General features: G+C 38.1%; 1 protein-coding gene across 1 annotated transcript in view; it reads right to left on the bottom strand.

Moving 5' to 3' along the window:
- Nucleotides 1-1,397: 1,397 nt before the first annotated feature.
- ACAT1 (acetyl-CoA acetyltransferase 1) overlaps nt 1,398-23,407 on the bottom strand; it is a 31,173-nt gene continuing 9,163 nt past the window's right edge. Inside the window, exons 2-12 of the mRNA XM_069554954.1 lie at nt 15,171-15,218; nt 12,977-13,094; nt 12,604-12,699; nt 12,300-12,400; nt 8,830-8,973; nt 8,242-8,392; nt 7,189-7,284; nt 5,052-5,165; nt 4,204-4,268; nt 2,277-2,434; nt 1,398-1,775 (exon numbers count right to left, since the gene is read on the bottom strand). Of these exons, the coding sequence (XP_069411055.1) occupies nt 1,655-1,775; nt 2,277-2,434; nt 4,204-4,268; nt 5,052-5,165; nt 7,189-7,284; nt 8,242-8,392; nt 8,830-8,973; nt 12,300-12,400; nt 12,604-12,699; nt 12,977-13,094; nt 15,171-15,218 (1,212 nt within the window). The 3' untranslated portion in view covers nt 1,398-1,654. The remainder of the gene's footprint in view (nt 1,776-2,276; nt 2,435-4,203; nt 4,269-5,051; nt 5,166-7,188; nt 7,285-8,241; nt 8,393-8,829; nt 8,974-12,299; nt 12,401-12,603; nt 12,700-12,976; nt 13,095-15,170; nt 15,219-23,407) is intronic.

Here is a 23,407-nt window from a genome sequence, read left to right as displayed (position 1 = left end):
CAGCCCTTCCAATGAACATTCAGGGTTGGTTTCCTTTAAGATTGACTAGTTTGATCTCTAGTGAAGAGACCTTAATGAAACAAAGCCTTTTAAATCTGTCCAACTGGTAAAAATCTTAAGTTTTTATCTTATCTTGTAATTACTGCTTTAGAGTACCATTTATTTTTCTTTTTAATAAATACCATTACTTGTTGGTCCTTTGTCTTTATTTTTCTTTCATTCCCACCCCCCGTCCCCAGATTTAAGAGAATTTTGCAGGTGTTTTCCAGATGACTGACTTTTGGATTCAATGTCAGTTATGCTTATCTTCAGTGAAGTATTCTGTATTTGTTTTTCTCCCCCCATGTATTTTACCTAGTTCCTGTTATAGTTAGGACAGATACTGATTTGAAAGTACTGAGAAAACAAACATAGTCAATTAAGAACTTGAGCTCTGGAGTAAGACTGCTTGGAACTGAATCCATCTCAGCTATTTACCAGGTGGTTGACCTTGGGAACTCCATTTTACCACTCCATGCCTCAATTTCCTCATTTATATAGGAGGGATAACAATGGTACCTACCCTACTGAATTTTTGTAAGGATTAAGGGAGTTAATACAAATAAGGCCTCTAGGTCAGTACTTAGCACACAGTGATGTACAAAAGGGAGCTAGCTGTAACTACTACACAGATATTTTTGAAAGCAGCCTTTGTCATAGTCCTAGGAACAATTTTTTTCCATATGTTATCTTTTTGTTCCTTCAAAGATAAGGATTCACTGTGAATTACTTGCCATGAGAGATCTGTAATACCACATTTCTGTCCCCTCAACCACCCACTATTGTCAGTATACAGAAGCTTTCCCTTCTCTGAACTATAGCTGAGGTTGGTGTGCATAGACCCTGCCTACAATGTGTTTCTTTTTTCTACATAAGATGCAACTCAGGATAGTTATGCTGCTTTTTTTTTTTTCCTGCTTAACAACAGGCATTGTAGCGTACTGAATATGACAATCTCGTCCCTTCATAAATCCATTCAGTTGAGCAGTTTAGTTTCCACCTTCTTTCCCACTCTCTGTGCTGCTGCAGTAATGAAAACAAAACCCCGAACCTCACCCCCAACAAATGCTGAATGATGAGCTTATGAGAAATTGTACCCACCTCAGACCTGAGCACATGGGTTCCTCTTATTTCTAGCAACACTACACACAGTGTCTTTGGCTTCTTGACTAATAACATAAGACATTCCTAGTTTGCACAGAATAACTACTCTCACTTTGAAGAGTCTATTCAATCTAAATTAGTGACAGGTAATATTCACTTAATCTTTAACAATCCTCAGAAATGTAAATTGAGATTTATTCTCTAACATGGAAGCTTCTACTTATAAGTTACTAACATAATCAGGCACAATGGTATTTCAAATAATATAGCTTTATAACAAAAATCTGTTCAACATTATAAAAAATGTAAAGAAGAAGAAAAACCTTCAATAATCTCAAAAGGTTTGGGGATTTGATCTTTTTACCTTATTTTTTTTAAAGAGTTGAAAATAATCAATATTTAAATAAATTGTTCTGATACAGGCAGACCCGATTATTTTGACAGAAGTCACCCTGATTACAGCAGCCCTTTCTAGCTACATAGGGTTGTCGCCTTAGACAACAGAAGTCGTCTACAGCTTTTGGATCAGCATGGCAGAAGCACCTCCTCCTCCGTTGCAAATACTGGCAAGACCATATTCTCCTTGCTTCAACGCATGAGCCAAATGGACGACAATTCTGGCTCCAGACATCCTAGGATTAAGAAAGCATTTTGGTACTTTAATGGTTTATAGACTGTGTGAATAACCAAATTAGCCATGACTTATAGCTGAATTTAACTACTTTAACTTGGGAGACTTGTTTCAAGAATGGTTACAGCTTTTTTTGCCACTCTGAGCAGCATGTGGGAGCTTGGTTTCCCAATCAGGGATTGAGCCCTACCCACGGCAGTGGAAGTGCAGAGTCTTAAACTCTGGACATCCAGGGAAGCCCCACAAAAGCCCAAACATAGTCTTGAATCTTAAATTATCTTCTTCAGCATAAAACAACATTAGTTTTCAAGCAACAGGTGTAACAGAGCTCTGTGTTCATAGGGGATCCTATCAGAAATGGTATTTGACTTATGAAAGATGGGTAGGAAGAAAAAATGGTAAACCAAGAGTAACAGGCGTTATCATGAAGCAGTTTAAATTTAGAGAGAAATACAAAGATAGCCATTAACCTAGCTTTCTTTTTCTTTATGATTTTACCTACCCAATTGGATGTCCAAGAGAAACAGCTCCTCCGTTGATATTCACTTTTTGGGGATCAATCTCTAGCATTTTAATGTTTGCTAGTACGACCAGACTAAAGGCTTCATTTACTTCCCACATAGTAATATCTTCTTTTTTCAAACCTGCATCTTTAAGAACCTATATTTTAAAAAAATAAAGATTATGTTCAGATAATTAAGTCAAAACTTACTTTATCTTCTCAAAATTCTGCAATTTTCGTTTGTGTCTCCCCTGCTCCCAGCAGTAGAAGTGTGGAATCTGACCACTGGGTCACCAGGAAATTCCTTCATTTCTCATCTTTGTTTGCATTATCATATTTCTATTTTGAAAAAACGATTTTCTTAACCACTCCATGGATCTTGAACATTCCATGGAAAAGAACACATAGTCTTTATTTGGGGGTACATACTTGACATATACTCTTAAGATCTACTTTACTGATTATATGTTCCTTAGTTCTGGGTTCTTTATCTGTCAAAGAAAAAGGTGTATTGTGTGTGTGTGTATATGCTCAGTCACTCAGTCGTGTCCAACTCTGCGAACCCATGGACTGTAGCCCACCAGACTCCTCTGTCCATGGGACTCTCCAGGCAGGAAAACTGGAATGTGTTGCCATTTCCTACTCCAGGGGATCTTCCCAACCCAGGGATCAAACCTATGACTCTTGTGTCTCCTGAACTGGCAGGAGGATTCTTTACCACTGCACCACATGTGAAGCCCTTATCTGTCAAAAAGTTATATTAATCTCTAATAATTTTTCATTGCATCCCCTAGAGTTTCTGCCTTATAAAAGGTGCCACTGGGTTATTTGGGGGCACCGTTATTCAGGGCTATTGTGTCTTCATTGTGAATGATTTATTTAAAATCTTATTATATTTCTTGTTCTGATAGTTCCTCAGCTATTGCAGATGTTATCTTTATGCTTTTATCTTTATAAAATATTGCTAGAGCCCTTTATCTTTAGAACTTTTTTTGTTATGAGCAACAAAAAAATTAACATGAAACTTTCCCTCCTCCTTGCTTTCTTCTAACAGCAGGCTCAGGTAGTTTTTAAGCTGTAGAGCTCAAACAGCTTCCCCTAGTTTCAACAACATGAGATAAAACATGTACCTAAGTGTAGCCACTTTTTTCACTCTCAGAATCTAGCTGAGAAATATTTATCACCCCTCATTTCCAGTGTGATGCATTCACTTTCAGAAGCTGTATAACTGTGTTGTTTTCTGAGGTCTGCCACCTCTGGACAGAGCATCATCACTCCCTGTTGTTCCTTATCCTTTGCTATCCTATTCCCCTCTGGTGTTTTTTTCTTTAAATCTGGATGTTACCCCCAGAAGTTCTCTCTCAGGGTGTGGCCTTCTACTTCTGAAAAGGAATATTTGCTGCAGTCTTCTACAATCCCTTATCCCCTAAACCAATACAACACTCTGTCTTTTCATGTGACCCCTTAGTAACTTCCCACAAAGACTCAAACTGACAATTTGGAGTAGAGTTCTTGCCATCTTTAGTTTTACTCTAACACCAGCTACCAGCAGTTCCCCTCTTAGAAGACTGCTCCTTCTAAATAATGAATATCTGCTTTGAATTCTAGAACCCTGGACTCTCAACATTCCCCTTTCTCTGCCATACCAACTTCCCACTTTGTGGTTACCATTCTTGGTGTGTGAGTTCAGCACAAGGAGTTCAATTATACAGTTTCATCTGCTCCACTGAAGATGAAGTTTGTGTGTTGCTCTTTTACTTTTGTTGTTATCCTTGTTGCTTTCATTGTTTTCAGGAGTGAGAATTGAAACTAAGCTACTGCTATGCTTTGGCAGATGAATAACATTTAAAATCTAAAACATGCAACCTTGGTATAGGCAAAACCAGAAATTGGCAGAATGAGATATGATCTATTATTTTGTTCTCACCTTAGGAACAGCATATGCAGGTGCAATTGGAAAATCAATAGGTTCTACAGCAGCATCAGCAAATGCTTTATATAAAAAAAAAAAGGTCATTAAAATCTTTTTTACAAGTACCCAAAGCTATATCTAACAACTTATATAATATGCAAAAATTCAAGTTTCCTAATCTTTGTAAAATATTTAAATGTGTTTGTGCCTTTTCTAAGATTCTGTACTTCATAAAGTTATACCAATCATCTAAGCCATTGATTTTCACACACAGGAAGTTAGAGGGAATTGCCTCTCAGGACACTGGCATTATCTAGAGATATTTTTGGTTCTTACAACAGGTAGAATGCCACTTATTGTAGTATCTAGTGCACAGAAGATGCTGCATACTAGATGCTGTTAAAAATCCTACAATGCATAGAACAGGCCCTACAACACAATTATTTTGCTGAGGTTAAGATATAAACAAAACGGTATCTGTTTAACTCCTTATGAAGGCAAGGCAGACATTATAGCTACAAATATGCTTAAAGAGACTGAGGAAATGCTGAGACCACATAGTTAATAATAAATGCCAGTACTATTACATTTTTCATACTCCTAAGCTCATATTCTTTTTATTTTAACTGACAATGCCAGAGAAAAACATGTACCTTGTACTCTCCCACACATTATCCAGAAGGAAAAGATTTTTGAAAACTTCCTCTTATATAAATCAAATCATAATGAAACTATTAAAGGAGACTCTATCTCAATTAAAATGTGTACTAAATTATGTCACAGAGTAAGACTTACATATTAAAAATCGCCAACTTCTATATATTACTGAGAAAGAATCTCAGTATCAAGAAGAGTTTTTCTACCTGCTATTCTTGCCAGTGGTTTAACATTGAGCCTCTTAGCTGCATCTGCAGTCATGAGAACCACAGCAGCTGCTCCATCATTCAGTGTGCTGGCATTGGCAGCTGTTACTGTACCTGAAAGTATCAATGAGCATGACATCAGAACATTCTTTCACACTGAATTCACTTGGGTCAATTTAACAAATTCCTACAGAATACTGCCTGGGTTGCTAGATGCATGAAGATATGGATGGAGATAAGTCCTGCCCTCAGGAAACATATACATAACTAAACGTGTAAGCATATGTAACAGTGAAGGTAAAGTATGTCTTTTTATGTTAGTTTTTTGTGTTTATTCAAAGCTAGCTCAGAATGCATGCATAGTGGCACTGGATAGATTCTGGTTTATAATTCATCAAAGATAAGGACCACTTCATGTTTTTCCTAACTCTACGCCTTCCCTTATCCACAACAGAGCAGCCACTCATACATTTTGCAAATCAGTGTCAAAATCAGATATTTCTTCTTCTCTACAATCTCTTGAAGTTAAATGAATACTAAAAATCATTAAACTATACATTTTAAACAGGAGAATTTTATGGTATACAAATTATATGTCAATTAACCTGTCTCCTTATAAATACCAATGAAGATACTACTATAAATTGCTGCCAAAATTATAAAAATATACTTTGGCAATATAATTTTTTTTTTTTTTTGGCCAAGCCATGAGACTTGTGGGATCTTAGTTCCTGATCAGGGATTAAACCCATGTCCCTGGCAGTGGAAGCACAGAGTCCTAACTACGGTACTGACAGAAAATTCCTTATAATATAAACTTGTAAGAAAATTCCTTATAATATTAAAAAAAAAAAAAAGAAACGACTGATCCACTCCTATAGCTCCCATTGAGAAATTCAGTCAGAAAAGGGGAAAAAAGTTATTTCAGATAACTATCACAGCTATATACAGCTAATTTTAAAAGCAGAAGTGACCTTTTCTCCTTAAAGGATTTAGAACCTTGGGACCCCATTTAGATAAACATTCAACATTTATTTATTGAAGACTAGGAGAATCCTATGGATGAAGGAGCTTGGTATGCTACAGCCCACAGGGTCGCAAAGAGTTGGACATGACTGAGCGATTTCACTTTCACTTTCAGAGATACAACAGTAAAAAAAGAGCTATCAGCTTAGTCCTCCAGAGGCTTACAGATACTTAACATAATATGTAAACTTGACTTTCATATCACAAAAAAAACTTTCAAGATGAAATGCAAATGAAAAACTGAATCATAGTCATTCTACAATCTGTTCCAGAGGCTACATATACTCAATATTAAAAGTATTAACTGATACTAACGGATATATATGGAATTTAGAAAGATGATAACGATAACCCTGCATGTGAGACAGCAAAAGAGACACATGTATAGAACAGTCTTTTGGACTCTGTGGGAGAGGGAGAGGGTGAGATGATTTGGGAGAATGGCACTGAAACATGTATAATATTATATAAGAAACGAATAGCCAGTCTAGGTTCAATGCAGGGTGCAGGATGCTTGGGGCTGGTGCACTGGGATGACCTGGAGGGATGGTGTGGGGGGAGGTGGGAGGAGGGTTTGGGATTGGGAACACATGTACACCCATAATGGATTCATGTTGATGTGTGGCAAAACCAATACAATATTGTAAAAAATAATAATAATAAAGTATTAACTGTATATAAAATAGATAACTAATAAGAACCTGCTATAATACTCTGTAATGACTTAAATGGGAATACAATCTAAAAATGAATATATATATATATAAACTGATTCACTCTGTTGTACAGCAGAAACTACTATGACACTGTAAATCAACTATACTCCAATAAAAAATAATTTTAAAAAAACTTCAAACACACATACACAAAACCAAAGTATTAATTATTAAACAATTTAAAATATACTTTGGATAAATAAATGTTTTGTTAATTTCATTTGAGCCTGATACACTGAAAATGTTAAATAAGTTCAAGATGTTTTCTAGAATTACTTTTAAAAATCCTTAGGCATAAAGGAAAAAGAAAAAAATATTTCTTAGGCAGTTCTACAACTAATATGGTATACTGACTCTTTTTTTTTTTTTCATATGCTTCATTTCTTAATACTAACCATTTTCTCTTTGGAAAACCGTCTTCAGCTTTGGAATTTTGCTAAAATCAACACGTTTATATTCTTCATCTTCCTTCACCACTACATCTGGTTTACCTAAAACAAAAATCTTTTAAATTAAGTCATCTTTGCAGTAAAGACAATAATTACTTGCTCAGTAAGAAACAATGCAAAAGGTGCCTGATAGGCTCTGCTTCCCTTTGTGTGCCCACATAACTTACACTATCCCAAGTAAATTCCACTCAAGAATCTACCATCTGTAATTTGTTAGTGTCTTAAAGAAGAGTTTATTAAGTAGCTTGATGCAATTTCAATCTTCTATTCAGCCACATCCCACTGTCTTCTCTCTTGAGCTCATTCTATATCACAGACATTCTTCTAACCCCCTTGGGTAGATGTCCAATGTAGTCGCAGGCTGGGTAAGTTTGGTTAAGTTTGGGTCTTCAATCATTCTCATCACAGTAATTATTTCTAGAATAGAAATGTAACCTAAACCAAGTTAACGAGTCTTTACTGTGGATTTATTCTGCTGCAGTTGGTGAGAAGTTATCTTTCCTCTGAGAGCCCTACAGATGGACTCTGGAGATGGAGGCAGCAGTGGAGGAAGCTGAGAGCACAAAAGCAGCAGTGAGAAGCCCAGACAGCATGTCCCAATGGTGCTGCCCATTCTCTTCCAATCCCTGAAGTTCCCGGTGCTGACTGGTTGCTGCCATACATCTTTCAGCTCTGGGACAAACCCCCAACTAGCCTTCTAGTAAATACCCCCTTTTCACTTAATGTGTTCAACAATCTCGGTTATATTAGAAAGAATTCTAATAAATATATTTCTCAAAAAATATGCATAGTGGAATTTGCAATTGAGTTGGAATCAGATATTAAATTGGGTTTAATTATCTCTGAACTAGCAACATTTCCCTTTACTAATTCAGCAGCAGTGTCAGTGTTTTCAGTTGAAATTTACAAAGTACCAATTTAAAAGTTAAACATAAAAAGTTTAGCAATATGTAAAGTCTATTAAAAATTAAAGTCTATTTTGGAACATAATCCTTCAACCTTTTACTGTAATTGTGACAGGAACAACTTCATTTCCAAATCTTCCACCTTCCCATGCTGCTTTACTTCTGGTATAGGAATTAAGAGCATAAGTATCCTGTTCCTCTCGTGCAATATTCAGCTTCTTTGCAGTATTTTCAGCACAGTTGCCCTGATAAAAGTTGGAATTTAAAAAAAAACTAAGTAACTCTGAAAAACTTATAAAATATTTGCTTTTTATAACATAAAACAGTGGTTAGCAGTTAAATTTAGTTCTTAAAATATACTTCTTTCTGTACTCAGTAACTCTCTCATTCACATTTCAGCTACTTGAATTAGCCCAGAAGTTGCTATTTTGAGGACTAATAATTAAACAGTGATGGTATCCATTATTAGAAGTCAGAAAATGCACTATGTCAGTGTGGGGCAATTTATTAAAAAATTGAGCCAAACTGATACAATGAGCATAGAAAAACATTTTCCTAAAATGAATGGCTAAATCAACATTTATATCCTTCAGCTTCTGGAAAAAAAACAAAACAAAACATATTTTTTAACCAAGCAGTATTATGTATAGATGGCATTTCTCCACTAAAAAGCAATAATTACCATATGAATTTTATTGTAGACATCAGTTAGTCCATCTTTTACAATCAAATCTTCAAGCTTTACCCCACCATACGGTGTTGCTCCTCTGTTCATTACATAGGGGACATTGGACATGCTCTCCATCCCACCTGCCACCATCACGTCCTGCTCAGCAACACATAAAAACCCAGTGTCAATTCAAATGGTACCACTGACTTTTGAACACCATCGTCAGGAACATCAGCCCTCCACACTTGATAATTTGGGTGCAACTTCACAGTTGGCCCTTCTTATCCATGGTTCTAGATCCACAGACTCAACTGTAGTACGTATTTATTGAAAAAAAAAATGTGCATTAAGTGGACCCAGGCACTTCAAATCTACGTTCATGGGTCAACTATAGTTGCAAATCCCTTGTACCCTTTACAAAGCAACAAGGATTCTACATGAACTGTATGAAACATTGCTATACAGTCAATATAAGAAGTACCCTCTTGACGCTGGTAGAAGGAAATGGTCTGAAATGTGTAATGATAATTAAGATCAGAATCAGACAGTAATAGGAATCTTTAATGTAAAATCATCTTCTGAAATTCTTCTAAATCCTTTATTTCACTGACACTGCCAAAAATATAATCTCAGTTCTCAGAAATAACCCTACTCTCTTGATTGTGGTCCTACTCATCGACTCTTTCCAAACAGCTATAATAACTTTCTAACTTGGTCATCTGACAGAAAGCCTTTCCTTCCATCCAAGTGTCATCTACACTCATCTGAGTCATTCTGGCTAGACTAAGTCTGGTCATTCCACTCCGTAAAGGACTCCCCAGCATAGTATATAAGACTCTTTACAATCTGACTTTTCACTCCCTTTCCAGTCTCATGCCTGGATCTACACGAGTAGAGGTCATACAGAATTATTTAAAGGTCTTCAAACAGACTTCCCTGGTGGTCCAGCAGTTAAGACTCTGCACTTCCACGGTAGGGAGAATGGACTCAATCCCTGGTTGTGGAAATAAGATCTCACAAGCCGTAAGGCCAAGAAGGGGAAAAAAAAAAAATCAAGATCTTCAAAGATACCATGCTAATTCACACACCTCTGCACTTCTGACCTATTCACCAACAAGAAAAACAGTCATTTCCTTTAAAACTAATCAAGACACAACCCCTTCAATCCAACAAATCGGTTTTGTCAGCCACTTTCCCTATCTACTTCTATCCCTTTTTTTTTCCCTATCCGTTTTTGGAACAGTCTCCCTTCCTTCTTTCCCAATTACTGTGTATTCCTTTTATGAATAATATTACACAGTATTGTAGCTATATTTATATGTCAAACTTTTTCACTAAACTAGTGAGGCCTTTCTGGCTCCTCTGAGACCAGAAACTTTGTCATATCTATTTTTATGTAGTTAGTGCCTGGCATATATAGTAGAAGTTTAGTAAATATTAATCAACTAACCTGTAATTACAGATCTACAAGAGAAAATTCATTTGTATTACAAAGGCTAATTTGAAACAAAGTTTAATATAAAAGATTAATGTAAACATAAAATTAAAACTAACATTATATTCTCACAATCTTTAATCAGGAATAAAGACAAACAGAAATTCCATACCAAAGAAATCTAAATATTTGGGCTATTTTGAAATATGGAGAGTCTCAAATAGTTCTCATATAAGTTTTATTGTTATCCTGAAATACTGAGTATTTTTTGGAGATGATGAAAATAAGTGACAGAAAACATTATCAGTTCTACAGTATTAAATAAAATTGATCATTAGATAATATTCAAAATAAGGCAATTCCTAATATTCCTCTAAGTCAGATAATTTTAAAAATACAGATATGAATCAAGAATATTAACTAAAAGCATTTGAAGAGAACTACAAAAGAATCAACTGAGACAAAATTATCCTTGTCATTCAGTTTTCAAACACCTAACAATCTCATGACCATTTTCACCCACTGGTTTGCCTACGGTTTGATTTGGTAACACCTGATGTCAGTGTTACCTTATGTATAAGCAGACAAGCTCTCACAACCTTTGGACAATATGTAACTGGTATAACATTTTTATGGAAAGTATTTGCAAATATCCAAATTTTTAAATCTGTGACTCTGAAATTCTCCTCTTAGGAGTTTTTCCAAAAGAAAGACCTACACATAAGATTTTTTTTTTAATGTTTTATTCACCTGTCTCCAGTGAATGTCCGTCCACATGTAATTCCTCAGCTGATGACAGGCAACACTAGGATTTGAAATTAGTCTGGCTCCAGACTTTCTGTTCTTAACCACTACATTATAATGCTTAGTATACTGAATTAAGACTTGATTTAAGTATTTATAAGTACACAAAGATACACACATAGGGGTACTCTCTGGAGCATTATTTAAAATAGAGAAGAACTGGAGACAACCTAGATATCCATTCAGTAAGGACCCCCAGAATATATTATACTTGTTCAGTTCAGTAGAATACTATCTCAGGTGCTGATACAGAAAGATCTCCAAGATATTACATGAGGCACAGAATCTAAGCAACTTGCCCAAAGTTCCTCTGCTCTTAGGTTGCAAAACATACAAGAAAGTGATGAATAAATTAGACACTTAGAGCAGGGTAAGAAGAAAGATTTTTCATTTTATAATTTTCTATACCATTTCAGTTTTTAGCATATGTATCAGGCATCACTCTTTTTTTTCCCCCTCTCTGCCTTGCCTTACAACCGGAAACAAAGCAAGGGAGGAGTAATAGCAAGGGTATGCAAAACTGTGATTCTTATATATATATATAAGAAATAATCTGCAAACACCTCACAACTGGTTTTTATCTTGGTGTATTATGCCCTGATAGGCCAGAATGCACTACACAGGGATAGGGACACCTGTTTTCTAATTTAAGCCCTGTAACTATGTTTGTAGTCATCTCAATCTCTTTCTTCAACTAAAAAAAGGGCTTGGATCTGATAACCTCTTAGTTCTATGAGTCCAGGTCTAGTCTCCTAACGCAACATATCATTTGCTGAGCAGCCTGTCTCTTGCCCAGTCTCAAGCAAAATCAAAATCATCAAGGCCAATAGAAAGCTGCCCAATTTTACAGCCAAACCTGGACGTGAGGCACTACAAATCAGTCATCAGTTCTGGGCTCAATCAATGATTTGATCCCCAGGGTCAGCACCTTATTCTCATTTATAATGAAAGCTCTTCTCAATCTAGCGAATATAACATTTATGTTAGAATCTCTAAGTGAAAGGGGCACTAAAACATCCTAGCTGGAAACTACTTTTAATAAAAGACACTTCAGCTATCATTCTAACCTCTACTTCAAGTGGAACTGGCAAATCCAAACACTCCTCAGTGTCTGAAACAACACAGCAACTGCACTTACTTGAAAGAATTTCACTTCTAAAGTATGAATACGTTTAGGTTTTTAGTGTTTTCTTAGCACTGCATATTATTTTAATTATAAAGTGGAAAAGAAGGTATTTCTTACCTGATGTCCACACATAAGATTCTGAGAGGCCATCATGATAGCTTTCATTCCTGAGGCACAAACTTTGTTTATAGTGGTACATGGAGTAGAAATAGGTAAGCCTAAAACCAATATAAACATACTTTTGAAAAACAGATTCTTTTCAAATACAACTGTAATAAAATAGAGCACGGTCAACCATAATCTGAAACATTTCTTTGGTGAATATCAGTCTATTATGCATTTATAGTCTATTTAAGCTAAATGACCTCCATTTCGCCATGTCAAACATTCAAGTATAAATGCAAAAATGTATTCCTAGTACCTGCACCCAGTACTGCTTGCCTTGTAGGGGCCTGTCCTTCACCTCCTTGTAGAACATTCCCCATGTATGCTTCTTTCACTTCTTCTTTTGGAATCCCTTTTTTAAAAAAATCAAGAAACATTTCCATATTTTATTCAACTCAATAATTAGTAATTACCTAGTAAAGTACATGATGACATTATACAGCAGGAATGGTTTTTGTCAGTTTTGAGTTTTATTACTAACACTGTAGTCCAAGGACTTCTTTTCAAGAGAATTCAAAAATGCATTCATTAATTCATTTCTAAGTGTTATGTATATAGTAAGTGCAAAATAAACATTTGCTCCAATGAATCACTATCCCCTCAACACAAAAAGTAAAGCAACTACTGACCTGCCTTTTCAATGGCTCCCTGAATTGCAATGGAACCAAGTTTAGTGGCTGGCAGAGAGGAAAGACTGCCTAGAAAGGACCCAATGGGTGTTCTTGTAGCACTTACTATGACCACTTCCTGGCAAGACAGAAGATGGTAAAAATTATTACATTTAAATATTTTATCAATATCATCTTTCATAAATAAACACGATTCATAGATATATTATTCAAGAAACAGACTTTTTATGAGTGTCTAATTATTCATCAAAGATGAAAATAATCTCAGTATTTGAACACTAAAACCAGTATAATGCTAGTACTTTATGACTTAAAACCTAATAGAAAACTAAGACAAACCAGTACTAAAACAGGCATAGACCAGAAGCTTAAGTTTCAACTCTATTCCTTAGTCAAAATTTAAGAAATGAATACTTTACCCTTGTTAACTGCGTAATAAACAATCCTAATTAATGGGCTTCCTCTAGGCTAGGAATTAAGAACCTACATGCTAGTAGGGGCAACACCACTTAACTGGGACACAGCCACTATCTGTTATTTGGCTGCACTGGGTCTTTGCTGCTGCACACAGGCCTGCTCTAATTGGGGTGAATGGGGCATACCCTCGAGTTGCAGAGCTGGGGTTCCCACTGCAGTGGCTTTTCTTGTTGCAGAACATGCACTCTTGTGCATGCGAGCTTCAGTAGTTCTGGCACGTGGGCTCGGTTGCCCCACGGCATGTGAAATCTTCCCCGACCAGGGATCAAACCCTTGTCCCCTGCATTGGCAGGTGGATTCTTAACCACTGGATGACCAGAGAAGTCTCAAAGCCATAGTTTCACTTCTTAAACTATCAATAAAACAACATAAAATTGAAGACAAAAATACACAAAAGCTCTCTTAAACACTGCAAAACACTATTTTAACAATTCTCTCCTTACACTTGCTTTCTACTTTCTCTTAAATACATACATACATACATACATAATTTATCATAGATAATAAGAGAACCATTTTCTCATTCTGGTTGGAGGCTATTACTAAGTCTTTTTAGGAATCCCTATGAAACAAAGAGGGGACCCCTCAGAAAGCATTAGGTGACCAAGTAATGGTTCTTCTTATCTAACCTCCAGCTCATTCAGCATCTTTCTTCTAGTATCTTCCATGTGGCCTCTGCAATGTACCAGTACAATATACTAGGGGTCCCCCGAGAGTAAAGGAATAACACTGCTTAATTTTAGAGAAGGCTGTTTACAGTAGACAGTAATCAGGGAAGAAGCAGAAGTTATGCAGGGCACTAGATCTAAAAAATTTTATGGTAATAAGGGAGTTTGACTTAATGTTTCAGTAATTAACTATCAAGTTGACACTCACCTATACGTGCAGTAAGAATATGTAGTTTTTAATTGACTACATTTTCTTACACTGTTGGTGGGAATGCAAACTAGTACAGCCACTATGGAGAACAGTGTGGAGATTCCTTAAAAAATTGCAAACAGAACTGCCTCATGACCCAGCAATCCCACTTCTGGGCATACACACTGAGGAAACCAGAATTGAAAGAGACACAAGTACCCCAATGTTCATCGCAGCACTGTTTATAATAGCCAGGACATGGAAACAACCTAGATGTCCATCAGCAGATGAATGGATAACAAAGCTGTGGTACATATACACAATGGAGTATTACTCAGCCGTTAAAAAGAATACATTTGAATCAATTCTAATGAGGTGGATGAAACTGGAGCCGATTATACAGAGTGAAGTAAGCCAGAAAGAAAAACACCAATACAGTATACCAACACATATATATGGAATTTAGAAAGATGGCAATGATGACTCTGTATGCAAGACAGCAAAAGAGACACAGATGTGTAGAGTGGACTTTTGGACTCAGAGGGAGAGGGAGAGGGTGGGATGATTTGGGAAAATGGCATTGAAACATGTATACTATCATGTAAGAAACGAATCGCCAGTCTATGTCTGATGCAGGATACAGCATGCTTGGGGCTGGTGCACGGGGATGACCCAGAGAGATGTTATGGGGAGGGAGGTGGGTGGGGGGTTCATGTTTGGGAACACATGTACACCCGTGGTGGATTCATGTCAATGTATGGCAAAACCAATACAGTACTGTAAAGTAAAATAAAGTAAAAATAAAAATAATAAATAATAAATAAATAAACAAATGAAGCACATTTAAATTTATACTTACATTCAAAGTGGGTTTTGATACATAACTTCGCTCCGCATACCTTATTTCCTGTAATATAAATATGTTATGATATAGAAAGTATTAATCTCTATTAGTTTATATTTCTCAGCAATGGGATTATGGTAATTTTTTTATGCCTTATGCTTTTATTTCTAAATTTTCCAGTCAGCATATTTAAATATTACTACTTTTGCAATACTCTCACCTGATTAACTATTCATTAGAAATGTATGTTTTAACTTCTGATAAGTTTATCATCTTAAAGTTTCTAATCCTTTTTAAGTATAAACTTTATAAAATGTAACTTTAAATTAGATCTGAGTTCTAAATTAAGTAAGCCCAAATTGGACTGCTGCTTATATAACCTACTTATACTAAAGGATTTCAGTATATTATCTGTGACCCAACTTTAAATTAAAAGTTTCTACTTGTAGTAAACATGCCAGTCATTGTCTTCCCAAATACACCCCTTACTCAGAGAGTCTGGGAGGGACAGCCCTAAGTACCTACAAGGTGATTCCCATCCTCCTCCCTCTGGCCAGAGCTGATGGACCAAAAATGGAATGAACTATGCCCCATTTCAAAAACAGAATGAAGTGAGCTAGCACTCTGAGAAACCTGATCATCTGGATGATGGGCACTGGAAGTGAAAGGGCCAAGGGGCTAGAGTTAGTCAGCAATGCCACGTAAAAGCAGAGGTTACAGCGAAGAGAAAAGCCATGAGTAAGCAGAGAAGCAAGGGAATGTAACATATACACCCAGAAAGGAAGGAAAGACCATGGCATACTACAAGAGACAAAACAAGGTAACCTAGTTAATGATTTTCTAGATAGGCCTCCACACCAAGGCCAGCTTCACTTTATTTCCTAACTTTGGATGTCCAAGAGCTTACCTAGCATAGATCTTCAAATCAGCCACTTTCTACTTAGCTAGTGTGGATATTTTTCCTTGCAATCAAACAGCCTTTTCTAAACCACTTTTAAGTTTCTGGTTCTGTTTAACTGAAGTTCCCTGGGTCTCTCCACTTTGCCCTGGATCCTATTTCAGTTGCTTTTTCAAAGGTGCCACATCTTCAGTTAACTGTTACCTCTTCCATCATTCATCTCCTTTACCCCTTGACCATTCTGCAAGCATGAAAACAGGCTCTGGCTCCTCCCAATTAAAAGAATCAAAGACAAACAAACTTCTCTTAACCCAGAGTCCCACTGAGCTTTCACTCCATTTCTTAGCTCCTCCATGCAAGAGAAGTTCTCCAAGTTACCGAGAATTTGTCTCCTGTCATCACCTCCTGTTTACTATTCAAACCACTCAATCTGGCTTTTATCTATCCTACTGTTGGCTTTAAGCAAGGTTAACAATATCTGGATAGCAAAATCCAATAAAGACCTCTCTATGTTCATCTCATCTTCTTGGCAACCTGGGACTAACTTTTCTATTTTGGGAAACACCCACAGTGGTTAAGAGCCTGGGTCTACCAGCTGAGTTTTCCTTTTTTTTTTTTTAATTGGTAGAAAATTACTTAACGCTATGTGTTGGTTTGGAGAAGGCAATGACACCTCACTCCAGTACTCTTGCCTGGAAAATCCCACAGACAGAGGAGCCTGGTAGGCCGTAGTCCATGGGGTCGCTAAGAGTCAGAGACACCTGAGCGACTTTCCTTTCACTTTTCACTTTCATGCACTGGAGAAGGAAATGGCAACCCACTCCAGTGTTCTTGCCTGGAGAATCCCAGGGATGGGGGGAGCCTCGTGGGCTGCCGTCTATGGGGTCGCACAGAGTCGGACACGACTGAAGCGACTTAGCAGCAGCAGCAGCATGTGTTGGTTACTGTCATATAACAATGCAAATCAGTCACAATTACATATATATGAGTGAGTCTCTTGAGTCTCCCTCACTTCAGTCACTCTGTTATGTCTGACTCTTTGTGATGCCACAGACTATAACACACCAGGCTTCCCTGTCCATCACCAACTCCTGGAGCTTGCTCAAACGCATGTCCATCGAGTAGGTGATGCCATCCAACCATCTCATCCTCTGTTGTCCCCTTCTCCTTCTCCTTTCAATCTTTTCCAGCATCAGGGTCTTTTCCAATGAGTCAGTTCTTCACATCAGGTGGCCAAAGTAATGAAGTTTTAGCTTCAGGATCAGTCTTTCCAATGAATACGCAGGACTGATTTTCTTTAGGATTGACTGGTTGGATCTCCTTGCAGTCCAAGGGACTCTCAAGAGTCTTCTCCAACAACACAGCTCAAAAGCATCAATTCTTCAACATTCAGCTTTCTTTATACTCCAACTCTCACATCCATAAATGACTACTGGAAAAACCATAGCTTTGACTAGACAGATCTTTGTCAGCAAAGTAATGTCTCTGCTTTTAAATATGCTGGCTAGATTTGTCATAGCTTTTCTTCCAAGGAGCAAGAGTTTTAGTTTCATGGCTGCAGTCACCATCTGCAGTGATTTTGGAACTCAAGAAAATAAAGTCTGTCACTGTTTCCATTGTTTCCCCATCTATTTGCCATGAAGTGATGGGACCAAATGCCATGATCTTAGTTTTCTGAATGTTGAGTTTTAAGCCAGCTTTTTCACTTTCCTCTTTCACTTTCATCAAAAGGCTCTTCAGTTCCTCTTCACTTTCTGCCATAAGGGTGGTGCCATCTGTGTATCTGAGGTTATTGATATTTCTCGCAGCAACCTTGATTCCAGCTTGTGCTTCATCCAGCCCAGCATTTCGCATGATGTACTCTACATATAAGTTAAAAGAGCAGGGTGACAATATAAAGCCTTGACGTACTCCTTTCCCAATTTGGAACCAGTCCATTGTTCCATGTCCAGTTATAACTGTTGCTTCTTGACCTGCATACAGATTTCTCAGGAGGCAGGTGAGGCGACCTGGTATTTCCATCTCTTGAAGAATTTTCCACAGTTTGTTGTGATCTACACAATCAAAGGCTTTGGCATAGTCAATAAAGCAGAAGTAGACGTGTTTCTGGAATTCTCTTGCTTTTTCTATGATCCAATGGATGTTGGCAATTTGATCTCTGGTTCCTCTGCCTTTTCTAAATCCAGTTTGAACATCTGGAATTTTTCAGTTCACGTACTGTTGAAGTCTATCTTGGATAATTTTGAGCATGACTTTGCCATCGTGTGAGATGAGTGCAATTGTGCGATAGTTTGAGCATTCTTTGGCATTCCCCTTCTTTGGGACTGGAATGAAAACTGACCTTTTCCAGTCCTGTGGCCACTGCTGAGTTTTCCAAATTTGATGGCACATTGAGTGCAGCACTTTAACAGCATCATCTTTTAGGATTTGAAATAGCTCAGCTGGAATTCCATCACCTCCATTAGCTTTGTTCATAGTGATGTCCCCTCCCTTGAGTCTCCCTCCCCTCCCCTTATCCCATCCTTCGACAGACTGAGAAACTGAGTATTCTTGAGTATTAACCTTGGTTTTCTAAAATACTTTGCACAAGTAGTTGTGAAAATGAAATGAGGTAATGTGTATAAACCATTATCCAAACCCTTTTCCTTGGCTTCCATCTTAACACAATCTTGTGGTCCACCTCTTATTTCTCTAGTTATTTTTCTCAGCCTCCCTATCATTCCCTTTCGAACCTCTAACTGCTGGAATGTCCCAGGGCTTTGTTCCAGGCCCCTTTTAATTTTCAAACTTCACTGTCTCCATAATCATATCTAGCCCCACAGCTTTAAACAGCAATTATGTCCTGATGATTTCCAAATTTCTATCTCTAGCCTTCACCACTCAATTGCCCTCCAGACTCATATATCCAAGTGCCAACTTCACTAGCCTGATTTTGCTGTCCAACACATGGCTCTCAATTGCCACGTTAGAACACTAGTTTCTTTCCAGTATTTCCCACCTCAGGACATCACATCACAATCTGCCCAGGAGCTAAGCCAAAAATCTAAGGACTCACTGGCCAGCTCTGCCTAATACCTGGAGATATTCTACCACAGGTATTGTCAATACTGTGTCTAAAATATACCTAAATTCTTCCACTTCACTTCATCTGCCCAGCCACCATTTCTTGCCACTGTAACAGTCTCTACTTCATTTCCTGCATCCCCAACTTCCCTTCTTCAGTGCATCTAGTTTTTAAAAGGTAAATCAGGCGGTTTCCTAGAGGTCCAATGGTTAGAATTTGGCACTTTCACTGCTGTGGCTCAGGTTCAATCCTTGATCAAGGAATTGAGATCCCAAGGGAACTAGGATCCCATAAGCTGCATGGTACAGACCAAAAAACAAAATCAACACACACACACATACATGCACGCAAAACATAAATCAGATTGTATCATTCCCCTCGTTAAAATCCTGTGATGGCTTTCCACTGCTCTTGGAATGATATCCAAAGTTTATCTCTTACCCTACAAGCTCCTGGCTCTTGGATCTGGAGCTCCCGATGAGCTGGATGGTATGACCTGGCTCCTGATTTTATTTCCTGCCGGGAGCCAGCATGAGGAATCCCACCCATGACAAGGTCACGTGGCAGAGATCTCATGGGCAAGGCGAGTCAAATCTCAGGGCTTCCCCCTGGTATTTCCTAAGCATGTGCCCCAAAAAACCAGTCTGCCGGCCTTTGTACTCTGCTTTTCCACTCTTCTGACACATTCTGGAAAAAGTCAACTCAGAGCTTTAGTCTTCTGCATTTGACAGGGTGTTTCAATCCAAAAACCCCTCTGATGGCTTTCTAGCCTGCCTGCAGGACTCATACAGCTGCGCATGTGATTGTTTGAGGCCTCCCGACTACGGGAGGCACAGGAAGCTTAAAACATCCTAGGAATGTAGGGGCTTACGAGGAGTCAAAATCATTAGAATAGGACTGATTAAAGGTTTCATTTGTTGAGCCAATACTTGCTGCCAAATTTTCGTATCTTTTATTTGTAGAGATAGTTGGTATATAGAAAAACAGGTAGTAGACCTGGTATTAGCAACAGTAGATCTTTGAGTTCAGTACTTTCTTTGTTATAACCCACTGCACCTTTGTTCTACAGGAATGTAACTTTATTTAGTATTTTGAGGGTGATGCAGAGTAAAGAAAAAACACTTCTAGGGAAAAGGAGTTTTCTGGTTGACAGACAATTATCCAGGAAGAGAGCCATAAAAATGTGAACAGGCCTCTTGGCCAGAAGATAATGTAAACCACCTGAGGCCTTTTGTATACGGGAGGGTATGCAAAAAGAAAGCCTGGTCTCAATGAGGGTCAGGACTGCTGCCCCTGCATAACTCTGCATATTCCATTATTTCTTTATGCACAACTTGGGGTATATAAGCTGATTTTGAAAAATAGTTTTTGGAGTCTTGCACCAATGCTGGGCTTCCCCTTGTCGTTCTTTGCTCCCGTTTTTCGGCTGAATTCCCATCTGGAGCGGGGAGGCTCACCACGTCTACTTACTTGCCCTGGCTTCTAAGACCCACGCAAAAGGGAGCCTAAAGCAGGGCACCCTTCGATATTCAAGTGGACGCCAGTGGCCTAATGTAGATGGTGCAAACCTCTTGTCTCAAGGTTTTATTGGTTTCCCCCGTAAACCAAGTTATTCAGCCTCCTTTTCTCCATTTAAATTTCCTACTATACTATTTCTTCCTAATCTAACCTTATATCACTAAAAAAATAAGTTTTCCTCACCTATCCGTCTCCCCCTTTGAATCACCCTGGATCCACTGGGGCTGGACCCCGGCAATTTCCATTCATACCACTCTTATTCTGTGCCAGCCACACCAGCCTCCTCTTTGTTCTGAACCCATTTCCACCTCAAGCTCTTTACAGTGTGCCTCTACCAGTTAACAGTCCTTCTCCAGCTTGCCTTGCCTGGTTCAGTTTTGTTCTTCAGGATTCGGCTTAAACAACACAACCGCACAGTATCTCTCCCTGACTATTTTTAAGTCAGCTTCTATTTCAACATGATTATTTCCTTGAAAGCACCTCTCTGTAAATACACTGTTGTATTTACAACACTGTGTAAATATAAGGTATACATATTTATTCTCTCTCCACATAATACAAGCTTCCTGAGAGCAATCTTCTCTTCTGGGTTTCTCCTTCCTGGTTCACAGCTATATCCTTGTCACTTGGCATAATGCCTAGAGCTCATTAAATATCCCAGGAATGGCAAAACTATAGTAGGATCAACACACATGATGAATGAACATGGCCACTTAAATTTTATTTGCATGTCACAATTATCTTCCAAGGACAGCTCATCTGCTCCAAGCACTCTAGAGACTATCCCTGACAATGCAGGCAGGCACTTCAATCTTAGCTTCTGCAGCACGCCTATGCATGCTCTATTTTTCTGAAACATATAATTCCCTCATTAGCTTGACTGTCTCCCTATCAGAATGTGAGTTTCAAGAAGACACTACTTTTATTTTTTTATCCCAATGATGACAAGAAACACTTAACAAATAAACAAAGTCTGATCTTACTAGCACCTCTGAAAAACATTTCAGGTAGGGTAAGTACATTCTGAAGTCAACAAAATGGGATAATGAGTTACAGAATGAGGGCTTGTTTCACATAGGATGTTCAGAAAAGGGCTCTCTGGAGATGTCACTGGAGCTGAGAAATTGAGTATTAAGAGAGCCAGCCTGGGAAAAGTCTAAGGAAAGAGCATCTGAGGCATTAGGAAGAACTAGGACAAAGGCCTTGCATTAGGAACAAACTTGACACAAGTAGAAAAAGTGGACTAGTGTACCGGGAGCCACATACTCAAGAGAACACACAGTCTGGCTAAGACTAAAGAAGCAAGCAGTGACCAAATAGAGCCTGAGAAGGAGTCTGGATTCTATCCTGTATAATAAGAAGTCATCGAAAGCTTTACTATTATAAAAAGACCACTCTGGCTGAAGTGTACAGAATGACTATAGAAGCAGGAGTAAAAAGGGGAAGGAGACTGGGCAAGAGCTCATGTGGCAAATGCTAGGGAGGTCACAAGTGGGGTGGATACAAACAGATGGATATGGAGCATGCTTTATATACAGAACAAGCTAATGGGTGGGTACCACTATTCTTATTTTACAGGTAAAGAAACTTAAGCACTGGCAGGCCAAGTGACCTTCCCAGAGTCCCAGAGCCAACAAGGTGCAGACATGGGATTTCAAACCCAAGCAGTATCACCCTATTATGGATATATATAGTTTACATATACATACGTATGATAAAATGTGGTCCACTGCAAAAGGGAATGGCAAGCCACTACAGCATTCTTGCCTTGAGAACCCCATGAACAGTATAAAAAGGCAAAAAGATAGGACACTGATAGATGAACTCCCCAGGTTAGTAGGTGCCCAATATGCTACTGGAAAAGAGCAGAGAAATAGCCCCAGAAAGAATGAAGAAGCTGAGCCAAAGCAGAAACAATACCTAGATGTGGATGTGTCTGATGGTGAAAGTAAAGTGTAATGCTGTAAGATCAATATTGCATAGGAACCTGGAATGCTGGGTCCATGAATCAGTGTAAACTGGAAGTGGTCAAACAGGAGATGGCAACAGTGAGCATCAACATTTTAGGAATCAGTGAACTAAAATGGACCAGAATGGGAGAATTTAATTCAGATGACCATTATATCTACTACTGTGGGCAAGAACCCACTAGAAGAAATGGAATAGCCCTCATATTCAACAGGAGTCCTAACTGCAGTACTTGGGTGCAATCTCAAAAATTACTTAATGATCTCTGTTCATTTCCAAGGCAAACCATTCAATATCACGGTAATACAGGTCTATGCCCCAACCACTAATGCTGAAGAAGCTGAAGGTCTTCCACCAAAACCTACAAGATTTTCTAGAAATAACAACAGCAAAAAAAGATGTCCTTCTCATCATAGGGGACTGGATACAAAAGTACAAAGTCAAGAGATATCTAAGGTAACAGGCAAATTTGGACTTGGAGTACACAATGAAGTAGGGCAAAGGCTAACAGAGTTTTGCCAAGAGAATGTGCTGGTCATAGCAAACACTCTCTTCCAACAACAGAAGAGATGACTCTATACATGGACATCACCAGATGGTCAGTACCAAATTCAGATTGATTATATTCTTTGTAGTCGAAGATGGAGAAGCTCTATACAGTCAGCAAAAACAAGACTGGGAGCTGACTATGGCTCAGATCATCCTTATTGCAAAATTCAGATTTAAACTGAAGAAAGTAGGGAAAACCACTAGGTCATTAAGGTCTGACCTAAATCAAATCCCTTATGATTATACAGTGGTAAT

Source organism: Ovis canadensis, chromosome 15 (genome assembly GCF_042477335.2).
Source record: "Ovis canadensis isolate MfBH-ARS-UI-01 breed Bighorn chromosome 15, ARS-UI_OviCan_v2, whole genome shotgun sequence".
Lineage (NCBI taxonomy): Eukaryota > Metazoa > Chordata > Mammalia > Artiodactyla > Bovidae > Ovis > Ovis canadensis.
This window is presented reverse-complemented; position numbering and strand designations above follow the sequence as displayed.